Source organism: Panthera onca, chromosome D2 (genome assembly GCF_046562875.1).
Source record: "Panthera onca isolate mPanOnc1 chromosome D2, mPanOnc1 haplotype 2, whole genome shotgun sequence".
In the NCBI taxonomy this organism is placed as follows: Eukaryota; Metazoa; Chordata; class Mammalia; order Carnivora; family Felidae; genus Panthera; species Panthera onca.
In genome coordinates this window covers 13,089,190-13,110,948 of record NC_138349.1, presented here as the reverse complement: position 1 = coordinate 13,110,948, position 21,759 = coordinate 13,089,190, and the positions used below count along the sequence as shown (strand labels likewise).

The 21,759-nt window shown below is 40.4% G+C and overlaps 1 protein-coding gene across 6 annotated transcripts in view; it reads right to left on the bottom strand.

The window, feature by feature from the left end:
* FAM204A (family with sequence similarity 204 member A) overlaps window positions 1-21,759 on the bottom strand; it is a 39,265-nt gene that overhangs the window by 9,220 nt on the left and 8,286 nt on the right. For 3 of the 6 annotated variants that reach the window (XM_060641367.3, XM_060641366.3, XM_060641371.3), the window contains exon 6: window positions 13,206-13,295. In XM_060641367.3, coding sequence (XP_060497350.3) covers window positions 13,206-13,295 — 90 coding nt within the window. Of the gene's footprint in view, window positions 1-4,738; window positions 6,774-11,833; window positions 11,881-13,205; window positions 13,296-21,759 lie in introns of those variants that run through there. The other 3 variants (XM_060641370.3, XR_009612826.3, XM_060641369.3) reach the window with 3 other exon arrangements.

Here is a 21,759-nt window from a genome sequence, read left to right as displayed (position 1 = left end):
TTTCCTTTAGGATGAAACGAACATGTAGGGATCAAGCACTGCTCGGGGCTTATAAATGAGAGCATGGAGTGGTTTGAGTTTCCAGTCCAGGTAAGAATACGCACCAAGAATGGAAGCAACCCAACAATCAAGCCAGAGCGCTGAACTGGTCAACACCAACAGCACAGGCACCGATGACTCGAGGGCCCACCTGGGGAAGCAGACCAACCTCAGAGTCTCAAAATTCGTAGCAACGCGAGCAGCACTTCATTATCTTTTTTCACAGGACAGTATTCAACTCAACAAATATCAGGAGGGCGCAAACACATGGCTTTGCCAGGCACTGTTCTAGGCACCGGAGACATGGCACTGAACAAAACCAGGCTTCTTTTCACACTGGGGGCTGGGAAGAAGGGGTCGCCAGTTGCGCTGCTTCAAAACTGGCCTTCTCTTGGTTGTCTTTTGGTTTCCGGGTGTTCATCACAGAAAAGTTCAGATACGTCAGCTAAGAAAGGGCTAAGAATCAAAGGGCTACAGCATCATCATCTCCAGGGAAAATGAAACGGGAAGGGCGCCGTGTGGCCAATTTATCATTAAGACGGATTCCCCTGAAAACCTTCCCATCTGCCATAAACGTGAAAATCAGGTCGGCACCTGTCGCGTGAGGCCAGCGGCAACTACACTTATCAGACAAATCCCCGAATCCCACTGGCTGCCCTTGGACTTTTTGTTCCGCTTCTGGTCGGCTGTGGCATGGCTGGGCTCTCCTCCGTCTCGTGGTGCCCGCCTCTCAGCGTGTGACTTTCGGGTTCGCGGCGGCAGAGGAAGGGGGCGGCTGGAGGGTCTCACACTGGCTCTCAAACGCTTTAGCACGGAAGTGACACACGTCATTTCTGCGCACTGTCCTCTGGTCGCGACTACCCACGCAGTTCCCCCTGAAGCCGGGCAGCCGGGGACGTGGGGTGCTGCGGGCGAGCAGGGGAGCAGCGAGTGCACCTAGTGAACGGCCTACTGTCGCAAAACCCAGCTGGCTACCTGTGCTGATACGTGTGCTAGGTCTCTCCACACTCACGTAGAACATTCAGTATCTTCCCTGCCCCTCACCCTGCAAAAGGTAAAACGTGGAACTCTGCGTTTTCTACTTAACCATATTCCTATGTGTTATGTATCAACTGCCAACTTGGTATGGGAGAGTTTTGCCAGGCCCACCTCCCAACAGAAGTCCCGGTCGCCTAGTTCATCTCCTATTGAAACCGAGCCTGTGCAAGGAGGATAAAACAAAAATGGTCCGAACCATATCCGCCATGTACCGTCAACCACGTGAAAACATTATCTCCTAAAACCGTTGTAAATTAAGAGGTAGCTTACATGTCTAACTTACTGAGATTTTCCAACGTGGGTTTTCTGGATTGGGGACTGATAAACCAAAGAGTATCTCAGCGTGTTCGACTTAAATGGGACTCTTCATCTCAACGCGGTCACGCGCTCTAAGAATGTAAACGCTTTTCATTTTCTGGCAACGTTCAGGCCAAGCCAGCGCACTCAGCACCACAGTAAGGATTCAGAGCATACATTCCACAAGACATGGTATGAATCTGTTAACAATAATTCATTAAAGTGCATGAAACATGTATTTACACGAGAGGGCTCCCGCATTTCTGTGGACTAAGTACATGTAATAAATGACTGGGTACGTAGGCAATACTTTCAAACAGACCTCTTCGGGTACAAAGTGTATTTTCTAACTGTATTTTGCCTTGGGTTAGGTTAAATGGAATGTTCTTCGACTGATAAACATTCAACAAGCCTGGTCTATGTATTTACAGAAAGAATCTTTTAGCTTGTAATGATGATGAAAAGTCGTATCAATTTTGTGTCCTTCACACGCTTAAAATGTGTCTCACTTATTCCTGTGGGGGAAGAAAAAAAGAACGGAAGTATTTGGAAATATGAAAGGATAATAAGATCTTCTATGGAAGAGACAGTTGAGAAGAAACTCATTTTCCCAGGCAAGATGACGAAGCCAAGTTCCCGGAGATAAAAGAATATCGTGCTATGTTTCAGTATTACAAATAACACAGGCCAACGAGAATCCTTTCACTCCTGTAAGAAGAAAAATGCATCCTCATGCCCAAAGTAAACATCACAAAAGCTTGGCCGATGGTTTTTATATTAAAAAAAAAAAAAAAATGTTTTGGGTCATCAGATAACTATAGCAACACAATGTGGCAAGAAAAATTTTTAAATGAATAAAAATATATACAGAATCTCTTGTATGTGTAGCCAAAGTATCAGCATTTTCCATATAGAACATCCAATATTTTGCTGCATTTTAATTAAGGTGTCTAAACATTATCACAAAGAACTGCAAATTGGTCAGAGCAAGCGGTAAGGAAAATTAAGCTCTAAAGGCTTTTTATCACCATATTTCAGGAACCAAGGGTGTAAAATGTTCTAATTTGGGATATATTAAAAGCCATAAAAGGTCTTTCAAAAAGATTAATGGTACTTTGCTTGGATTTAAGATAAGGGCTTTAGCTGGTTGGAAAAGCAGGGCCCTGGCTGGACCCTTGGGGCATTCATCTTTACAGCCACTTGGAAGATTTGTAAAAGCGTCTGCATAACCTCAAGCAAATGCACGGCGACATTTTTTTAATTCCTTTCAATTTTACAGGTTTCGCATGTGTAAATCATATTGGGTTGTAAAAGAGATATAATGGCGCATCTTGTAACACAGCAGAGATTTTTAAAAGACAAACTTTCAAAATAAAGTTGGTTTTTCTTGCTCAACCTTTGCCATTCTGAAGTTTGCTGATAATCATCTGAAGCATCTGATTCAAACAGCTTAATCTAGCATAACTGTAAACTTCTTATCCATTTCATAAAATATTTTACTCATCTCAAAATTACTAGCTTGTAGCAGATTTATGAAGTTTTCCTCCCTTTTGAACACTTTCAAGGCACTTATTTAAAAATACCAATTATCATACTTTAACTTTTTATGGAATAATAGGTCTCTATGAAAAATATTTATGCCATTCTCTTTTGTTCTTTAATTAAATGAAAACAGATGTTTTCTGAAGTAAAGCGGAACCATTACTGGAGTACTTAAAGTGTTAAGGTCTTTAATTTTTATATCAGTTTGGTCGACAATTCCTGATTGTCTTTACTCAAGCTCAACATTAATGTCAAGCGAGTTACCTAGGAGACGAAAGAGATCAAAGAGACAAAAACCCCTCCAATGTCTGATTAATCAAGCCTGCAAACAGCTTATTTCTTTTAGCCTGCATGCAAGTATGAAAATGAGATTCTGGGAGCCGAACATTGTGCAGATTTGTTCATTCTTATCAGAACAAAGCCAGCGGCAGCTTATTTCATGGATCATTGGCACTGTCATCAGTGCTACACAGAACGGGTGACAGCTCCTCATTTTGAGGCTTGAACAAAATTAGCAAAAAGTCGGCACAAATTAGCCTCTCATCTTTTTGGTAATATGACATTATTCATTTACTTTTTATCCAATTTTTAATTTTTTCCTCGTCAGCTATCCCCTTCTAGTGTCTCTTGCACGGCATCATAAAACGCCTTCTTAAAAACAAGCAAAGAAATAGCCAAAGTTGAAATAACATGGGAAGTTCAAAAAGCAAATAAGAAAAAGCTCTTCCAGGAACTGATAATGCTTTGTGTTTTCTACAACTTTCAGAACTTTGCACTAATATGGATAAATAGCTCAGGACACCTTGCAGTTCAGGAGTTTCGTGGAATCTGTAGCATATTTCGATACAGAGTATGATGTGGCTAATGTGTTTCACTCAAACCACAATTCAGTGTGGTGTGTGCTATATATAAAGTACACTCGGGGTGTCTGCGTTTGGACCGGTACCTCTCCGCGGCCCCACCTGAGATGCCAAGGCTGTGACGGCTGCAAACAGGCTAGGCTCCGCCCAATCATTTAAACTCCGACCTGACTTCCAGTCGTCCTCTCTCTGTTACGGTCAACGGCCTAACCTCACTGCCATCTCCAAAAGCACACGCACACACTTACACATCTGTGTACTACACACATCTATGTGTATATACAATGGTACAAGCACCTATCATTCATTTTATACCTACGACTGCCTATCAGTTAAAGCCAAGTAGTTTTTACTTTCAAAGCATAACCCAACAAGTTCTGTTTTAAAAAACACGTAAGTGTATGTGTATATATATATATATACACACACACATATATATATACACATACACACGCGCGCGTATGTGTGTGTATATACATATACATATATATACGTATATATTATTCACCCTGCAATTTATAAAAATAGTATGTATTCGGTCTATAAAGTGTAAGAAGATATACTTTGATTCATATACTCAACTTTGATTTCATAGTGAAATAGTTTATGTAACACCTGTTTTAATGATGACTATTAAGGCTTCAAATTATATGTAGATTACTGTATTCCAAAGGAGGGTGAAAAGACGTTATACTGTTGAAATTACTCCTGGATATAGATGATTTATATTCAAGCAACTTATCCCATTCATAAGGGAAAAAAAGCATTAAAAAATTAACCATAAGCTGTTAGATGCTTTACACAGTCCCCATAAGAAAGACAGTGTTTTTTTTTAAAGAACTGTAGTACTGTTTTCAGCAATTTCTTTATCTCTGTTCTTCTAAGTAAGAAAGCTTATTAACAAGCTTTGAACTTAAAATCACATTTACAATAATGTGCCATCAACAGTTTTATAAGCTAATTAGAAAAAGATTAATTAATGACTGGCTGCTAATAAAATGGCAATCATGAAGAAAGAAACCAAGGGTGCTAAGCTTCAACTACCACCAATTAAGAGCTAATTACAAACAAATTATATATGTGTTTTGCTGTGGGCTTTAATTTACTAAAATGGTTTTAATTAAAAGAGAAAACATGCTGATTAATTGAACTGCAGAAAAAATCTACAGTATAAACTGTGCTTTGTCTGTCTCTTTAATTAGACTTGTACCATCTGAAATCTTTTCTTAAGGTTTGTTAAAAGCACAGATAAACATAATTAAAAGAGAGCATAAGGAACACCATTCTAGGTGATCACCCAATCATACCCCAAAGGTTAAAAGAAAATATCCTCAATGCAAGGAGATATGAGTAAGCACCCCTAAAAACCGGACAGAAGAACCCATCGCTCAGTACCATTTTTATTTTTCCCATATTAAAATGCTCCGACTTCAAGCCTATACACAATTTTTATGGGGATGAATAGATCTTTAGCCTCAATGTAAAGGAATTCGAAGAGCTGGACCTTCCCTTACCTGGACAGGCAGGGCTTACTTTCCATACATTGTGCTAACTGTTCATCTGTATGAGACTACTGAAATTACTTCTAAGGACTGAGGAGAACAAGGCTTCAAAGAATTAAAATCACCATTTAAAAGTCCCCTGGACTACGTTCAGACTACAAAATGACACACAGAAGAACATTTAAATTACAAAACCACTGAGAAATGACCAAAGTTAATGAAAGTAAGTCAGTTCTAGATGAGCCTCAGCAGACACCCGTCGCCCCGCCACAGCAGAGAACACCCAACCTCCCCAGGTGGCTGAGCACGCTGTGACAGCAGTAGGCTGCCCTGGGAGGGCTCTTCCCTCCCCAGTGTCCTAGGTTCCTTTCCACTGCCAATCAGAGAAATATACCACAAAGAAAACGGTCCTAACCTCTCCTGACTGGAAAGAGGAAAAAACAAAAAATAAAAATAAAAAAAAACAAAAGAGAAGGAAGAAAAAATAAGGGACAGAAGGCAGAGCAGTAAAATTTCAAAGACAGACATAAAATACACTTGGCCAGAGAGTTCGCAGGCATTAGATGACTCGTATGTAATAACGTATCCTTCGTACACACCTCCTGGTCCTAGCAACAAGAATAATAACCCTGCTGTGAAAATGAAATGTTGAAATGAAGATATTTTAGAGTCTATATATTTGTAATATTCAACGCACTTTACTTTGTTTACCCGATCTTCAGTGGCAAGAGATCACAGTAATTAAGAAAATACAAAGTACCTGCCATCCTTCTTAGGGGCACATATCCCAGTGGCGGATTCTTGGAACAGCTAAAGGGAAAATACATTCAGCCTCGTATCCGAAGGAACCGTTTTACCTTCGGAAACATGGTTGTTAAGATATTTCTACCCAAGAAAAGCATCCACAAAAATGAAAAGAAAATAATTTTGCCCTCCAGATTATAAAATAAACGAGCTTAGAACGACAAGGTTTGCTTCACTGTAATAGGTCTTTCAATTCAGCTTTTATTTATTTATTTTTTGGTATGTAATGCAAACACATTAGCTTTGAAAACAGCACTGCTGAAGAGTAACTTTAAGCTTCCCAAGTTTGCCAGAATCTCTATTTCAAAAATTTAAACAAATATTTCAATTCTGAACTCTATATAAGATAATGTTCCAGGTATTCTGATAGGTAAATCTGACAAAATTGTATTATCTGGGGAGGGTGGGGTCACTGAAGCTCTTATTCCATTAAGATGACAGTGCATGTACGTCAACAGAAAACTAAAAACCAAAATGAAGAGACTGAATTGTAGCCAGAGTCCCCTCAGAGAAACCAAAGCCTAACGATGAAGCGCACCGGAAAAATTCTGAATGCCAGAGCAAGTGCCGTAGCACCCGAGCATTTCTGAGAAAGGACGTCTTAGATGTGAACATAAAATGCAGAAACTATCTCAAATGTATATATACCCTTCTTCAATGAGAATGCCTTCAGAGTTTTGAGGAAATTGCTCTAGGAATAAAGCATAGGCGACAAATTAATAATCTCCCCAAATTAAGAGAGCATGTATTTAACTAGGAAAGAACACAACCCCACCAATTCAAACATCAGGTTTTTCAAAAGGCCATTCCTACCTTTATTTAAATATTAACAAACTATCTATATTTCAGTATTATTAACTTTACCTATGTTTCGGAATCCAAAACTTTAAGTAGCCTTAATTTAACAAAGTTAAAATTTAATTCTCCGTTTAATTCATACTGCCAATGTAATACCCTTTCTAGGTCACACAAAATAATTACAATCTTACAACACGAAGCACTGACGTTTTCAAAGAATTGAGTTTAGTTTTGCTGTCAAAGGCCATCCTATTGGGAGTCATTTACAGAAAAAGTATTCTTTCAGGGCGTAAGCTATACAAAGTTCAAACGAAATTCACAGGCAACCTCTACTCCCCATTCATTCCTACTCGGACACTGCACACTTGTAACTGAAATCAACCTGAGCTATGTATCCAGTTCACGCAGATGTCATTCGTTCCCTGGTAGGAACCCACTGGCGCCAAACCAAGGGGCTTTTATTTATCCATGTCAGGCTAACAGGAAGATGCCTAGAGAAAAATCCCCTTTCCAAAATGTGACATCCAACCTAAGCGCTGCCTACTTAAGTAAACCGAGGCTTTAGCATTTAATCTTAGCCTGTTTGTTTCTACTGATTTCTATAAAATTTGGTATCATTTGGATTGTAAAAAAGAGAACGTGTCAGAAAAGACCAGTACCAAAAGATGGAATTTGTTCAGGATCACTATCGATGAATGAATGGAATGTACTTCCAATTCAGGCCTGAGGTTAACAAGTCACAAATATGCTCAAATACTTTGTGTGTATGTGTAAATGATACTTTTTGTAAAAAAACTTTTTTTTTTTCAAATTAGAACAGTTTCATCAGTATGACACAAACCCAAGTATATTTCTCCTCTCTATCTCCTCCAAGATTGTTAATGAAAAACAAGTATTTAATCAACAGGAGGGACAGTCCCAAAGCAACTACATTACAACATGGCAAAACCAAAGATGTTAGCACAGTCAAGACTTCAAACATGTGAATTTGAGCCTTCCCCTAAAACCAGATAATATATATCTTTGATGTCATCATAAATTTAAGGGAATGTGATTCTGGGAAAAGTATGCATTTGCTTTGTCACAAGGACAGCGCACGGACAACTGGCAGACCGTTGTTCCGTTTTGTTGTTGGAGGACCTGTGTTCAAGGCCCATTCGCAGGCATGGTTCTACTTTGGGCTTCATTTTTTTTTCAATACTCATGCTGCCCTATTAGTTTCACAGGCTTATAAATGTTAAACATCAAAAATTAGTTTCACTTATTATGGTTGGAAAAGGCTTTAAGAACTCTGGGGTCTGTGCCTCTGAGCAAAGGCTTTATCAGTAGGTCCCAGTCACTGCTTCTTGAAAAAAGAAAACGGGACTGATTAAAAACCAATATACCTGATTTCCAAAAGGACACCTACCATGCACGTATACGTTTAATTCATAAAGGGTTTCTGCCCCAAACTCACAATTACTTATTTCTCAAAATCCCATCTCTCATATCCATGGTGATTAGCACCAAGGGGATAAATATGAAAAATTAAATCTCAAACTAAACTATTTATTCAAGAATTCCATCTTGATTACTTTAGTCATTCTTCACGGGTGTTTAATTAACACGACATCAGTATCTTTCCAATGTCTGTGCCTGAACAGCAAACACTTTCCAGATGTTTTGCCACTCACTTATACAAGGAAAAGAAGAGAATTTTATTTTTTCTTGTAATCAGAATTCTGTAACACCACACTAAATAAGTTTAATTTATTTTACTAAAACAAGGCATTATATTTATATGGAAGTAAGAAAAGAAAAAAAAAACACTTGAGGAAAACATTTCATCCTTACAAGTGATGAAAATATCCTGTATTTCTGAAGCAATCTCACTTGTCATAAAGGTAACAGGAAATCACACCCTTAAAATGGAAAATACCTAGTCAGTGCCATGCAATTCCCATTTCTAAAACAGCAGCATAACAAAACAAAGCACAAAAAAAGAAACCTAATATCCTCAAAGAAAACACACGTCTCTGCAGCTGGGAAGGCACATCTTCCGTGCTTTCTGACATGCGCCTTCCAACGGCAGAGAAAGGGAAGCTCACAAGCGATCACTGCTAGCGGGGAAGGCATCCCTCCCAAGTGCAGCATTTAAAAAAACTATATCCAATTCTCGACTGTCCAGGCTTTTCTGTGAGATTTAACGTATACATAGAAGATTACATAATCCACTATCTCATTCAAGACAAATTTTGGGTTTAGTTCGCCAGGTAAAGATGAAAAGTACAATCAAATAATGTTTTAAAGATCTGGTTTGGCAACCACCATAATAATAACCGTCCCAAAGATGAAAAGAATTCGCAGTAGATGCTAAACCTACTGGGTAAAGTATAATGAGAAACAGAATATTTACATAGTCTCAAATTCTCTCCCATCTCTCCATGAGATATGTATTAATTACATATAGGACAACAGTCACGTTACAATAATGTGGAGAAACCTGGTGACACCACCTTAACCAAAAACTCAAAGTAACATCAAAAATTGGGACAGACAGATATCATGTGCCTCCTGATATCTTGCATTGAGAAGGACACAGAATCATTTCTGCAACACCCCTGCCAAAAATGCATGAGGAAACATCAGACAAACCAAAATTGAAGGACATCCTGGAAAATAACTGGCCTCTACTCCTCGAAAATGCTAATGTCCTAAGAAATACAGACTGAGGAACTTTCCAGATTAAAGAAGAATAAAGAGACATGACAACAAAATGCAATGTCCTAGACCAGGAAAAAGAAACTGTTCTTTTAGCTATAAAGGAAATCTGTGAGACATTTGGCAAATCTAAATGAGGTATATAAATTAGAATGAATGGCAAAGCAAATGTTAAACGTTAACATCTTGGGTATCTGGGTGAAGGTAAATAGAAAATCTTTTCATAAACTTCGCAACTTTCTGAAAGTCTAAAATTATTTCAAAATAAAACTTTTTTTTTTAAAAAAAATCAAATGTATTCAACTCTTAAAATTTTAGCATGACTAACTTTACCTATGGAAAACATAGAGCCTGCAGTAAAGTAAATGCTTCTCTCCGAATCACCCTTGCCTCAGGTGGGGGTGCTAATGAACTGAAAAACCCAAAAACCAGAAAAACAGCCAGCCACGGATGGGTCATGTGGAGCCCACATTTTAATGCTGTAGACGAGGCCTTGCATTATTCTTTCCTCTGTTACTAAGCAAGGACCTGAGAAAACCTACTGACCTGGGGCCACTGGATGAGTCACAGCCAACTTGTTATTTGGTAGAGATCACAAAATAAACAACTCCTGGGTCTTCCAAAAGGAAGAATGGACAAGCACCAACCAGGGTACACCAGTCCGTCCCATGATCTTTGGGACAGAGGTAAAGATAAAGAAGTCTGCAGTGTTTCTGAAAACAATCAGGAAGCCACACCCTAAGGCCCTGCTTGTTTTTATTAGGCTTCTATCCTTAGCTTTACTGCAACTATACAGTCATCTCGGAGATCAGCCACAAGCTGATGGTATAGCATTCGCTGGAGAGCAAACAGGAACAAACACCCACAATTTTTAAAGGGCTTCAAGAGACACGTGCTCAAGCACGTGTCACAAAATGCACTTTAGTGGTATATGTTAAGTACCGGTTCTCTAGGGAGCCTTGCTTCTGACCCAAGTGAGAGATTCAGAAAAAGCTGCCAAAAGCTTCCACACCTACCTATTTACAGGTGACCAAGACCAGTGATTGGTGTTGCCGCCCTAAACACCTTCAGTCTCTGAAAGTCTCTGCCACTTATGTCTTCAGCCACTCCTCCCTACCTCCATCATGTGTCCTACTGTGTCCACCCCTCCCTCCCCTTGCAGCCATATCGACTTTACTCTCTTCCAGCCCCATAAGCATGTCCCTCCCCACCCTCCTCTGACATTTCACGGTGGACTCCCCCAAATTTGGAGATGATATAAACTACTGATAAAATTTGCTACATTGTGTATATTTGCAGGCTACCCAAGACGCTTACCTACTACCTCTAACAATAGCTCTATGGAAAACAAAGTGCCAAGTGCCAAAACAGAACCAACAAACACTAAGTGCTCGACTGTCGAACAGAATTTTAAAGACGGTCTTTTGACACACAGCTGATTTGTAGAGATAAGTGCCGAGTACCTATCAAATTGAAGAAGCCACTCTACTAACTGCCAGCTAACACTTAAGTCCAACTGAGGTTGCAGGACCATTCAACACACTATCAAATTCATTTCGTTAAAAGGTTATCCCTGGATCTTTCTATTTGAAAACAGAGTGATAAAATGCTATTCTATCCAATGAAGGCTATAATCAATAAAATCAAAACACGGCTACTCTAAAGATGAAAGAGAGCAAATGTCAAACTTACAGCACAAGAAATATAAGCTGGGAAGGGAAGAATGAATTTGAACAGAAAAAAAGGAAACTGATTTTTTTTAAATGTCGCTTTTTTTTCCCTAAAGTTTTTCTTTTCTTTCTTTCTTTCTTTCTTTTTTAATGTTTGTTTATTTTTGAGATCAGGACCTGGGCCAAAGCTGGCCATTCAATCGACTGAGCCACCCAGATGCCCCAAAATGTCACTTTTTGAAAGGCTGCATAACTGCCATTTATGCTGCTTCTTACCTATGTCCCAAACTCAAGCTCAGAACTTCATAATTTCCTTTAGATTAGCCGTTAATAAATAAATACACAGACACATTATAAACAGAAGTATTTAACGTGACAACTGATTTTAAAGGCCTATGAGAAAAAAAGGTAACTTCTGAATCCCTAAGCCTCACTTCTGAACTTGTTCATTTCCCTACATAAAAACCCAAGATACTTATGGCCTGTAGCCAAGAACAGAAAACAAACCAGCAAACAGCCATCAACAGATTGTCTGATACTGGAAGACAGAAGGGTGAGATGGTGTTTCCATAGAAGAATTTACCGAAATAGTAATTCCATCGTTAATCTCAGCGTAGAACAAACGTTCACCTGCAGGCAAGTAAGAAAGAACAGCACATGTGGCCAACAGTTTACAGAGATGACCTATGATGCTGCCTATGTAATTAAACAGCAGGGAGTAGAGTTTAAGAATAAGGTGAAGTTGGGACGCCTGGGCAACTCAGTCAGCTAAGTATCCAATTCTTGATTTCAGCTCGGTCGTGATCTCATGGTTCATCTGATCGAGCCCTGAGTCGGGTTCTGTGCTGAGCGTCGAACCTACTTGAGAGTCTCTCTCTCCCTCTTTCCCTCCCCTGCTCATGTGCTCGCTCTCTCAAAATAAATAAACCCTAAAAAAAAAAAAAAAAAAAGGCAAAAGCAAAGAAAAACAAAAACAAAAACAAAAAAGAGTAAGGTGAGGTAAGTAGGCAGCTTACCCAAAATGGGGAAGCTATGGTCGATCTTTTTTCCCCAAAGAGGACAAAAAAGAACCACAAAACAACACTAGCAACAATAAAACATACGCCAGTATGAGCTCTCAGCTCTTGCTTAGTGACACCTGACAGCAATTCCCAATTGGAGAAATATTCCCCCCAAAAGGTGCAGGCCAGAATCTTCTGGAAGCCTTGTGTACTTGGAAAAAGAATATGCGATATATCTAATAGTTTTATACTATAGACTATAAGTTTTAAAAAGCTGAAAGTTATTGGGGCGCCTGGGTGGCTCGGTCGGTTAAGCGTCCGACTTCGGCTCAGGTCATGATCTCACGGTCTGTGGGTTCAAGCCCCGCGTCGGGCTCTGTGCTGACAGCTCAGAGCTGGAGCCTGTTTCAGATTCTGTGTCTCCCTCTCTCTGTGACCCTCCCCCGTTCATGCTCTGTCTCTCTCTGTCTCAAAAATAAATAAACGTTAAAAAAAAAAATTAAAAAAAAAAAAAGCTGAAAATTATTTAGGGCTGAGGGAGAAGTTCAGAATTTGCAGTAAGAAAGCGTGTGGGGGAGCGAGGGCCAGGAGAACGTTGAGAGATGTGGTGCACAGCTGGCCTCAGGGAGAGTTAAACTGAATTAAAGATGCAAATGGAAAAAGAAAGCCAGTCTTTTCATCATAACTGGCAAAAAGCTCTCTGAAACCTAGGTGAAATCTAGGGTTGAATATCAATCATGGATTATTTCCACCACAAGTTTCAAACCAGAATGATTTAAAAACATTAAAGACAAAAGTAAAACCCAGCATTTCAGCATAAGTGGCAGAATAAGAGGGAAGAAAATGGGCGGAAAAGAAAATCTAAGATCAAATATTTGAATACTGAACTTACTCATGATCACAAAAAGAATGTACATTTATTTTAGAAAATCTGCAAATACCAGTTTGACTCACCTCTCGCGTGGCCAGCTGGTTGCTGAGTTCCTCCGCCTTCTCGATGTCCCAGTCTTCCACAGCCTGGTCGATGCTCTTTTCAAGGCCGGACTAGAAAGTAAAGAAACCTAAAACTTAAAGGCAGGAATGAAAGGCAAACATTTGCCAGCAAAGACTATGTCACAGGACTACGCCGAACACGTTGCATACTTAGGTCATTTAATTTTCACAATGAGCCCTGTGGCAGTCTGTACCACTCCCATTTACTGAGGAGAAGGCCCCGCAGAGAGATCATATGGCTTTTTCGAGGTCCGATAACTTCTTGAACTAAGAAAGAGGAGATGCCAATCCAGACTTCTGTGACTTCAAGGACTACGCTTTCCCTTACTTACCATACAATGCTAATGACAATAATGGTTAAATCGACGGCATGCTTATTATTATTACTGGCTTAGTACTATAAGAAAGCTCATTTACCCTCATAACAACTCCACAAAACAACACTGCTATCCTGTTTTGAACACGAGGAAACAGAGGCCTCAGACTAAGTAGGCCAAGGTCACAGAGTCTGTAAGTGGTAAGGCCATCACATGAACCTGGGTGTGCCCAGAGCCTGTGTTCTCAACCACCCCTTTCCTCTGCCTCTTTTCTCTACTGCCCCCTCCTGTAGCCCAAGGCCCTCCTTCAACAGCCCGTCTAGTCTCTGACCAGAGGGATTAAGCTGGATATTAAATACAGGAGGAAAGTTACATACCAGAATGATTTTACTTTCCTATGGAAACGTATTTATTTACCAGCTGAAGATGCTTTAGGAAACGATAATTAAAATTTTCATGGGATTACCAAACAGACGAGGTAGGATTCATCACACATTTATGGAAAGACGCTTAGACTTACATAATTGAGTTTTAGCTCGTGGAAACAGTTACTACGGAAAATTAAAAAAATTTTAAATGGTCTAAGACGTTTCTCACAAGAACGTTTTGCCCTAACAATGGCTTAGCGCATGTGTCTTCCATGTTTTCAGTTCCCGACTTCTCCCTCATCTCGTAAAGGGGACCCAGGAATGCCTCCTCCCGTCAGCCAACTGCTTGATTATACCCATCAACGAGGAGAAATTTTGTTCCTGTGCAGCCTCTGCTGAAACAAGACTTAAAAATGCCCACACATAATCTGCGTAAAAAGATTACAGAACACAGACCCGGGAGGTTATCACCAGTGTCCCTGCTGAGTGAGGATCGTTCTTCCACACAATCCCTCATCCCACCTAAGGAAGGGCCTGAGAGGATGACAGCCTTTTCTCTTCCTTGCTCCCAACTGCAGCCCGAGACCATCATTCAGTAGCCCTAGTCCCTGAACCCAGGCCAGGTGGCTCTCCTGTCCTTTTCCCATGCGGGTCCTACGATCACTGATCGGTCGCCAGCTATTCTTTTTGGTATTTCTGCAGAAATAGTCTCCCATAGTCCTTCTCCTCATAGTCCAAAAAACATGTTGGACTCACTTTTCCAACGTCCTTCATCCTCAGGGACCTCTAACTAATGTCCCACCCCAGAGTCCATACTCTAGGCCGGGGACACTTCAAGTGTGGTCTGTGCACCAGTTCAGGTCTGTGAATGGTGCCAGTCCATGAACTGAGCTTGTGCCAGGATGCAAATCAACTACATGCCTATACAGTTCTGACTTTTTTTTTTTTTTTTTTTTTAGGGGAAAGGGGTAAGGGAGGAGGACAGCAGGACTTTCTCAAAAAAGAAAGCAGTACACAGAGTTATATTCAGACACAAGCTCTGTATCTCCTGGAAGACCAACACTCTGAATAGGCTTGCTCTGGGCCATGCACTACACATCACCTGAAAGCTCCAGTTCCAAAGCTTTACAATCTGGAATTCTCTCTGAACTCAAGATTCTGTCCTTCCACTTATCCCAAGTCTTTGCAGCCAGTGAACCTGCCTTGTCTTCGTTTGTAACCCCAATCCTGGCACCACTGTATTTATTCCCACCGTCCTCCAGCCCCTTTCTGGATTCTCCTATCCTCCCTCTCTTACCTACAACCCATGATTAACCTTTTCAAACTCTAAGCCAGCGGTTGTCAAAGTCTAAGTCTGGACCAACAGCATCAATATTACCCAGGAACCTGTTAGAAATACAAATGCTCTGAATCAGAAACTGGGACTGGGACCCAGAAGTCCACTGATGCTAACTAGGCCCAAGTTTGAGAATCACCGACCTAAGCAATATTTTTAATTTCCTCCAACATCTTACTTTGTTTTGGCCATTCCCAATCACTTGTTTCTACCACTTTAACACCTAGGTGTCTCAGCAGTGGCAGAGAAAACCCAGTAACTCAATTCACTGGCTTCTACTAAAAGTTGTTTTTCAAACTTAGCTGAGTGGGCGCTGAATTCTGCCCTTGAGAGTTCCCACATTCCTCTAAGAAATTGTTACTTTCTTTATTTTTTCAAATCCCCTCAACCCTACCTCCTTCCTTCTCAGATTACAACCTCACCCTCTACTTCATGGGAGGCTGAGGCAAGGAGAGAAGGGGAAGAGAAGAACCAAAGGTACTGGATGTTCTGTGTCCTTTCTACAACCTTCCCCTCATCCAACCTCACAAGGTGAATCTTCACCCGCACTGTCCCTCTGCCCCTACGGCCTCCGAGAAAGAATCATCTCTTTCCAAAACTCACCCCACCACCTGCGCTCATCGCAGTCCTACCTGCTTACCTGTCATTCAGAAGCCTGTGTTTAAATGTTCTCCTCTCTCTTTTCTTCATCTTTCTCACCCTACAAACACACCTGTCCACCCCATTCTGGACCTGGGGGTGGACGGCATGACACAGCTTGCTTTCCTTAAACTGATTTCTTCTTAGGCTGGTACTTCATTTCTCTCTTGTAAAACAATGTTATCGGTTGCCTCATGTCACCACCCCCCCCCCCCCCCCCCAAATTCCATCCTCCATTCGTCTGGTCCACATCCTTCCCTGAAACTTGCTCCCTCTACAGTCATAAATGACACTTTGTCCTCCTCCTATTTGATCATCTACTATGTCAACTATATCCTTATTCTTAAAATATCTCCCCAAATACCGACCTTCAATTTCCTTGAAGGCCCTTCATCTTCTCTTATTGAATTATAACTCTAATTATAACAGTCCTCAAGGTTCTGTGATTGGCCCCCTTTTCTTCTTACTCTTCCCTCTTCTCAGTAACGTACTCAGTGCCAGGGCTTCAATTACTTCTTATAAGCTGCTCTCTGTATCTCTGTGTAACTCAAACCATCTGAGCTCTCAGCTATACCAAGATCTACACCTCCAGCTACTTCCTAGTTACCTTCATACTGAAGCCTTGCAAAGGTAGGGTCTCCAACTTTTTGTTATGCCTAAAACCAAGTTCATCACTTCCTTCCCTGCTTCCCCCTTAGAGATGACCACCCACTGAGTCACCCCTAATAGAATCCTCGGTAATCTTCAGTGCCTCCAATCCTTCGCTTATTTTAACTCTTTTTGTAGGGTATCTCATGCCACCTTCCTGGGCTTCTTCAGGGCCTCGTCATCTCCTGTTTGGAAGATGAGAACCCTCTCCAATCTAGGCTTCTATTTTTCTAAAGTAGAGATACCATGTCATTAGTCAGCTTGAAAACGTGATCACTTCTTTATTCCTTTTCATTGCACTGAAATCCCTTCACGATAGGGTCCCCAAATGCTTTCTTAACCCTATCTCGGGCAATGCTATACTTCCCAATCTCTGGTCACATTTACTATTCTTATATGTCCCCTGTGCCTCTGATGTGTTTCTACTGGAAAAATCTTAACCGTCCTTGTACATCTCATGGCGAATGTCATCGTCTCCACCTTTGCAGGTTCCCTCACCAGTACACACCCACCGATCCTGCTTCACTCTGCCCCGTGCCCAGTACCTAAGTGCCTTCCGCACTGCTCTCGCCACTCTCTTCAGCACTTGTGGGTCCAACACACTACAGTGAGTTGTGGGTCTGTCTCCCCAGCTGGGTTCCAGGCTAAGGACAGACATGTGTGTCACTGGCGTGGTGTGTCCCAGCACCCGGCCTGGTCTTCTTACATGTTACTGGGTTAATGATCACAGTGCAATAATCCACGGTTGCATCAATACTGAAAGGACGCCCACCCAAGGGAGGAACATTTATCCACCACTTGGACAAGAGAATTCCACAACAGTAATATTGGGGTATTAATACCCCAATGGTTTAAAAAAGAGTCATATTTTATGGTACTTATTTATATATAAATCTTTCCATTACTAGAATATTCGTTCCTTTAGGGCGTGGAGAATACCTTCTCCATCTTGGACTCCCAGAACTTAGCACAGTACCTGCCTCTGGACCTTTTTGTTTACTATTTTTACAGTATAAGTAAAGCATTTTATTTAAGAAATGCTAACACAATGGCCTAATGGGCACTCCTTCCTGAACAGAATATTAAGTATCTCCTCAAACAAGTAAGAAAAGAAAATACTAACAGCAAACTCCAGTCTTCCCTGTTCCACAAATTCTGGGGGAGCCAGTGATCTCAACCTTTTATTTCAACAACCTGGTCACTAATAGCATCCATTCTTGGGCCTGTCTGGCTTATTCCACTTATTAGCTCTATGTATTTCCCTCCAATTCCATAGGCTTCCTAAGATTAGGTAAGACCTGGCTGCTGCACTCTTTTCCTCCAGAACCTGAGTAATCATACATCCGTGAATAAAAAGGAATCCATTCTACTTCTTACCACCAATACCTTGAATAAACCAATGATCCACTTGTCAAGTCATTTCGCTGCATCAACTTGCTAACTTATGTCCTTTTGGTTTTTATAGAACCACCATTTCCAGTTAACATCACAAGGGCAGAAAACAAGGATATTCCCCTCCTCTAGAAACTTACATCAACTGCTGAACTCGTAAGTATAATTTTCACTTAAAAATAAGTCAGCTAAAATTACAAATCTATTGCTTCGCCATCAACCCACTCCCATTTCCCCAGCCATTCCCGGCACTGGTGTAATACAGTAGACAGAGACTGGAACAGAAACCAGGAGAGGTGGCCACGGCTCCGGGCAAATGAGATTTCCCTAAAGGAAGGGTAAAGCCTTGGTTTCCTTAAAGAAAAAGAGACGACTGGCTTGATAACCCAAATTCTCTCCTAGAAATAAAATTCCACTTACATGTTCAACTTTGTTTTTAGCTCTTTTAAGTTGTGTTTTTTTTTTTTTTTTATTCAACATATTTCACTAGACAGAACTGGGATTTTTTCCTCCCTTTTCTTTTTTCCTTTTTCTTTCTTTTCTTTTTGACAGTTTATTTAAATAAAATATAATAGTGCCATTTGGCTCTGAAAAATCTCTGATTCTGTATGCACACCCAAACTTTCTGCTTCTATAAGAAGACATTAACATTCCAAATACACTCAAAATGCTTCACTTGTGGAAAAGCATCCTAAGGTAAAATATTTCCACTATGTTAAGACCGTAAGTTAATAATGGTTTACAAAGAACATGGCTGGTGAGGTCAGACCCAGAGTTCAAATCTGAGCTCCTCTACTTACAGCCAAGAAACTCTGGGTGATTCCTAAATCTCTACAGGTTACAGTCACCTCACCCTCACAAAAAAAGTGATACCGGAGTCGCCACAAGTTTATGGTAAGGGTCAAAGAAAATATATGTAAAATACCTAGCAAAAATTTTAGAATGTAGCATCATTCGATAAAGAAGCTGGTCATATTATTTTATCTAAATCAGGGTACCATTATTAAAACCAAGATAAGGCTTAGCTCTGTATGGCTACAGACCTCATCACAAATCATCAAGGGCTCAGCCCCAAGCATAAGACCCAAGAATTCAACGTAGAGTCAGTGGGTAGTCTCATGAAGTAAGATTTGAGTATTGAGGCTTTTACAGTCTTAAGTTGGACCCGACAGTACCTTTCCTGGAATCGTCCACGATGTCTCTCACACCACAGAAGGTGCGAGGAGGCACAGAAGCACTGATGACTCAGCAGGGCCTAGGTGTGCTTCTAAGACGCCTTCCGGCGGGAATCAGAATCGAGCTGAAGATACCTATACCTCAGTACAGACGAGTTAGGGTGCCAATTTGGCCACAGATGGAAAATCATCGAAGGCCGGTATCTAACAGGTCCCCAACGAGGCAATAAGTAACCTCTAACTAACAGTTTTGCTGCAGATGCCAAGAAGGCAGGATGACAAACATCAAAGAAACTTCTGGGTTTAACATTAAGGACCAATCCTCCACATATGCATATGCACAATCTCTTTGACTTGTGATTAAGGCTCCTTCAGTCAAACTGCACAACATATTTCTATAAAAACGTTGCTGTTCAATATTCATTTATTTAGATAATATATTCAGTTTTTTTTTTTTTTGTTTTGTTTTTTTTAATTTTTTTTTTTTCAACGTTTATTTTATTTTTGGGACAGAGAGAGACAGAGCATGAACGGGGGAGGGACAGAGAGAGAGGGAGACACAGAATCGGAAACAGGCTCCAGGCTCCGAGCCATCAGCCCAGAGCCCGACGCGGGGCTCGAACTCACGGACTGTGAGATCGTGACCTGGCTGAAGTCGGACGCTTAACCGACTGCGCCACCCAGGTGCCCCTATATTCAGTTTTTAAAGCCGAATATAAATGAATTGTCTGCTACAGTTTGCTGTACTCTAATTAGACCTAAATATCTAAGGGAAAAAAAATAGGTGATCTCCCCAAAAAGAAGTGGGGGGGGGAGGGCAGAACTAAGAATCAGTGGTATTACCTTTATGTATAAATCATACCTACTTAAATTATTTAAATCAGATAAATAAAAACAAAGTTGGACTATTACTTAGGAAACATCTAGATTTGAGACCAAATGACTTTGGTTAAAGTCTCATTTCGCTTCTTACCTGCCGTTTGTTTTCTTACAGAAAATCATGCTAGGCTTCAGTCAGTCTACATTATGAGAATACCGGCCCCACCTACACACCCCCACAGGGATCAGCCGGGGATCAAAAGATAATGCTCTGTAATTAATGCCAGTGGAACAGTCACGCGTGGCGCCTCTACACCTCTCCCCTCCACTGCTACCACTTCTGCCCCCTCCGCACCACTACCCTTCTTCCTCCCTCCCTCCCACTCCCTCAGGGCAGCTGGCTTTTTATATGATTTGTGTATTGGAGTTCCATGTAAGATTCTGATTGGGAAAAGCATTCTGCTAAAAATAAATAAATAAATAAATAAATTTGAAAAAAGATACGCTATACAGGAACTGTTTCCTCTCATAAACAACTAAAAAAAAAAATCAGACGTTGTGCAATTATTCTTAAAATTATTAAAATTTAACGGATTTTTCATGCCAAAAAGTATCCGTGAAATACATATAAAACTACTTCAATAATGACTGGTGACTCATCAAACTGATTCAACTAAGGAATATTTGAGATTTTTATAATGAAGTTAATGAGTGAAATTTGCTCTAAAGAAATTTCTATATAGATTCAAAATAATTACGTTATGATTACAGAATGGTAAGTCCCAGAACTACTTCCAGAAACACAATTATAGCTGCATTTAATACAAACTACATTTTAAAACAGCTTTGGATATTGGGAATACTACATTTTAAAAATACAACCCTTTCTGCAATGTTAAGAAAACAGGTGATGGCAGTGTCATAAATACATATAATCGGTTGAGCCACAGCTTTAGCTTGACAGTGTTCGAAAAAAGAAGGTAGGAAGGGAGGAGGAGAAAGAGAGAAAACTGGGGGTTGGTTGTGGGGGGGGCGGGTGCGGAGAAGGATTGCACAGTAGACACAAGATTAAGAAGTCTGTTCTGTTTTACATTCTTGAGGATGGACTGAATACAGAATAAAAGGGCTCTCTCACATATGGCAAAAGATCAGCCTCTGCTCCAGAGAAATAAAATAATGGACTAGAAATTCATGCTAGTTTTCTCCAAACTGCATCACAGATTTTCATGAGCCTCTCTAGATTTCTAGCCTTACATTTCTTCTTAGCTTTTATCTTGGTGCCTCCAGCGTGGACATTCTTCAATGTCTATTTCTTCTGTTGGATTCACAGTAGACTTTAGCATGAGCAAAAGGGGTGCGTGTAAAACAGTGAAACAGGATCCCAAACCGAAGTGCAAACCTGCTGGCGTGCAATGATGCTAAACTACCAAGAGAATACGAAATCTGGCCTCACTAAATCTTTTCCTTTTATGCTTACATTTATTTATCGAATATTGAGTGCCGGCAAAATCCTGGCCAGATGCAAGTCTGGCCAGCACCGGTTTCCTTGTTTAGAAAAACGCCATAACTTTCTTAGTCAGATGTCACTCATATAGAGGATGTCTACCATTAACAAAACCCAAACTCATAAAATAGATCACTGTTTTTAAAATGATGCTTGACTTAAAACTTCTTTTCCTAGAACACATCTAATGTATAATGTGAAAAAGACTAGTTCATAAAACTGAGTCGTTTAAAAGATTTTGCACAAGGAATCCTAGTATTCATAAGGCTCCTCTACACAAACCTCAAATTTTTGACAATGAATGACAGCCGTATCTG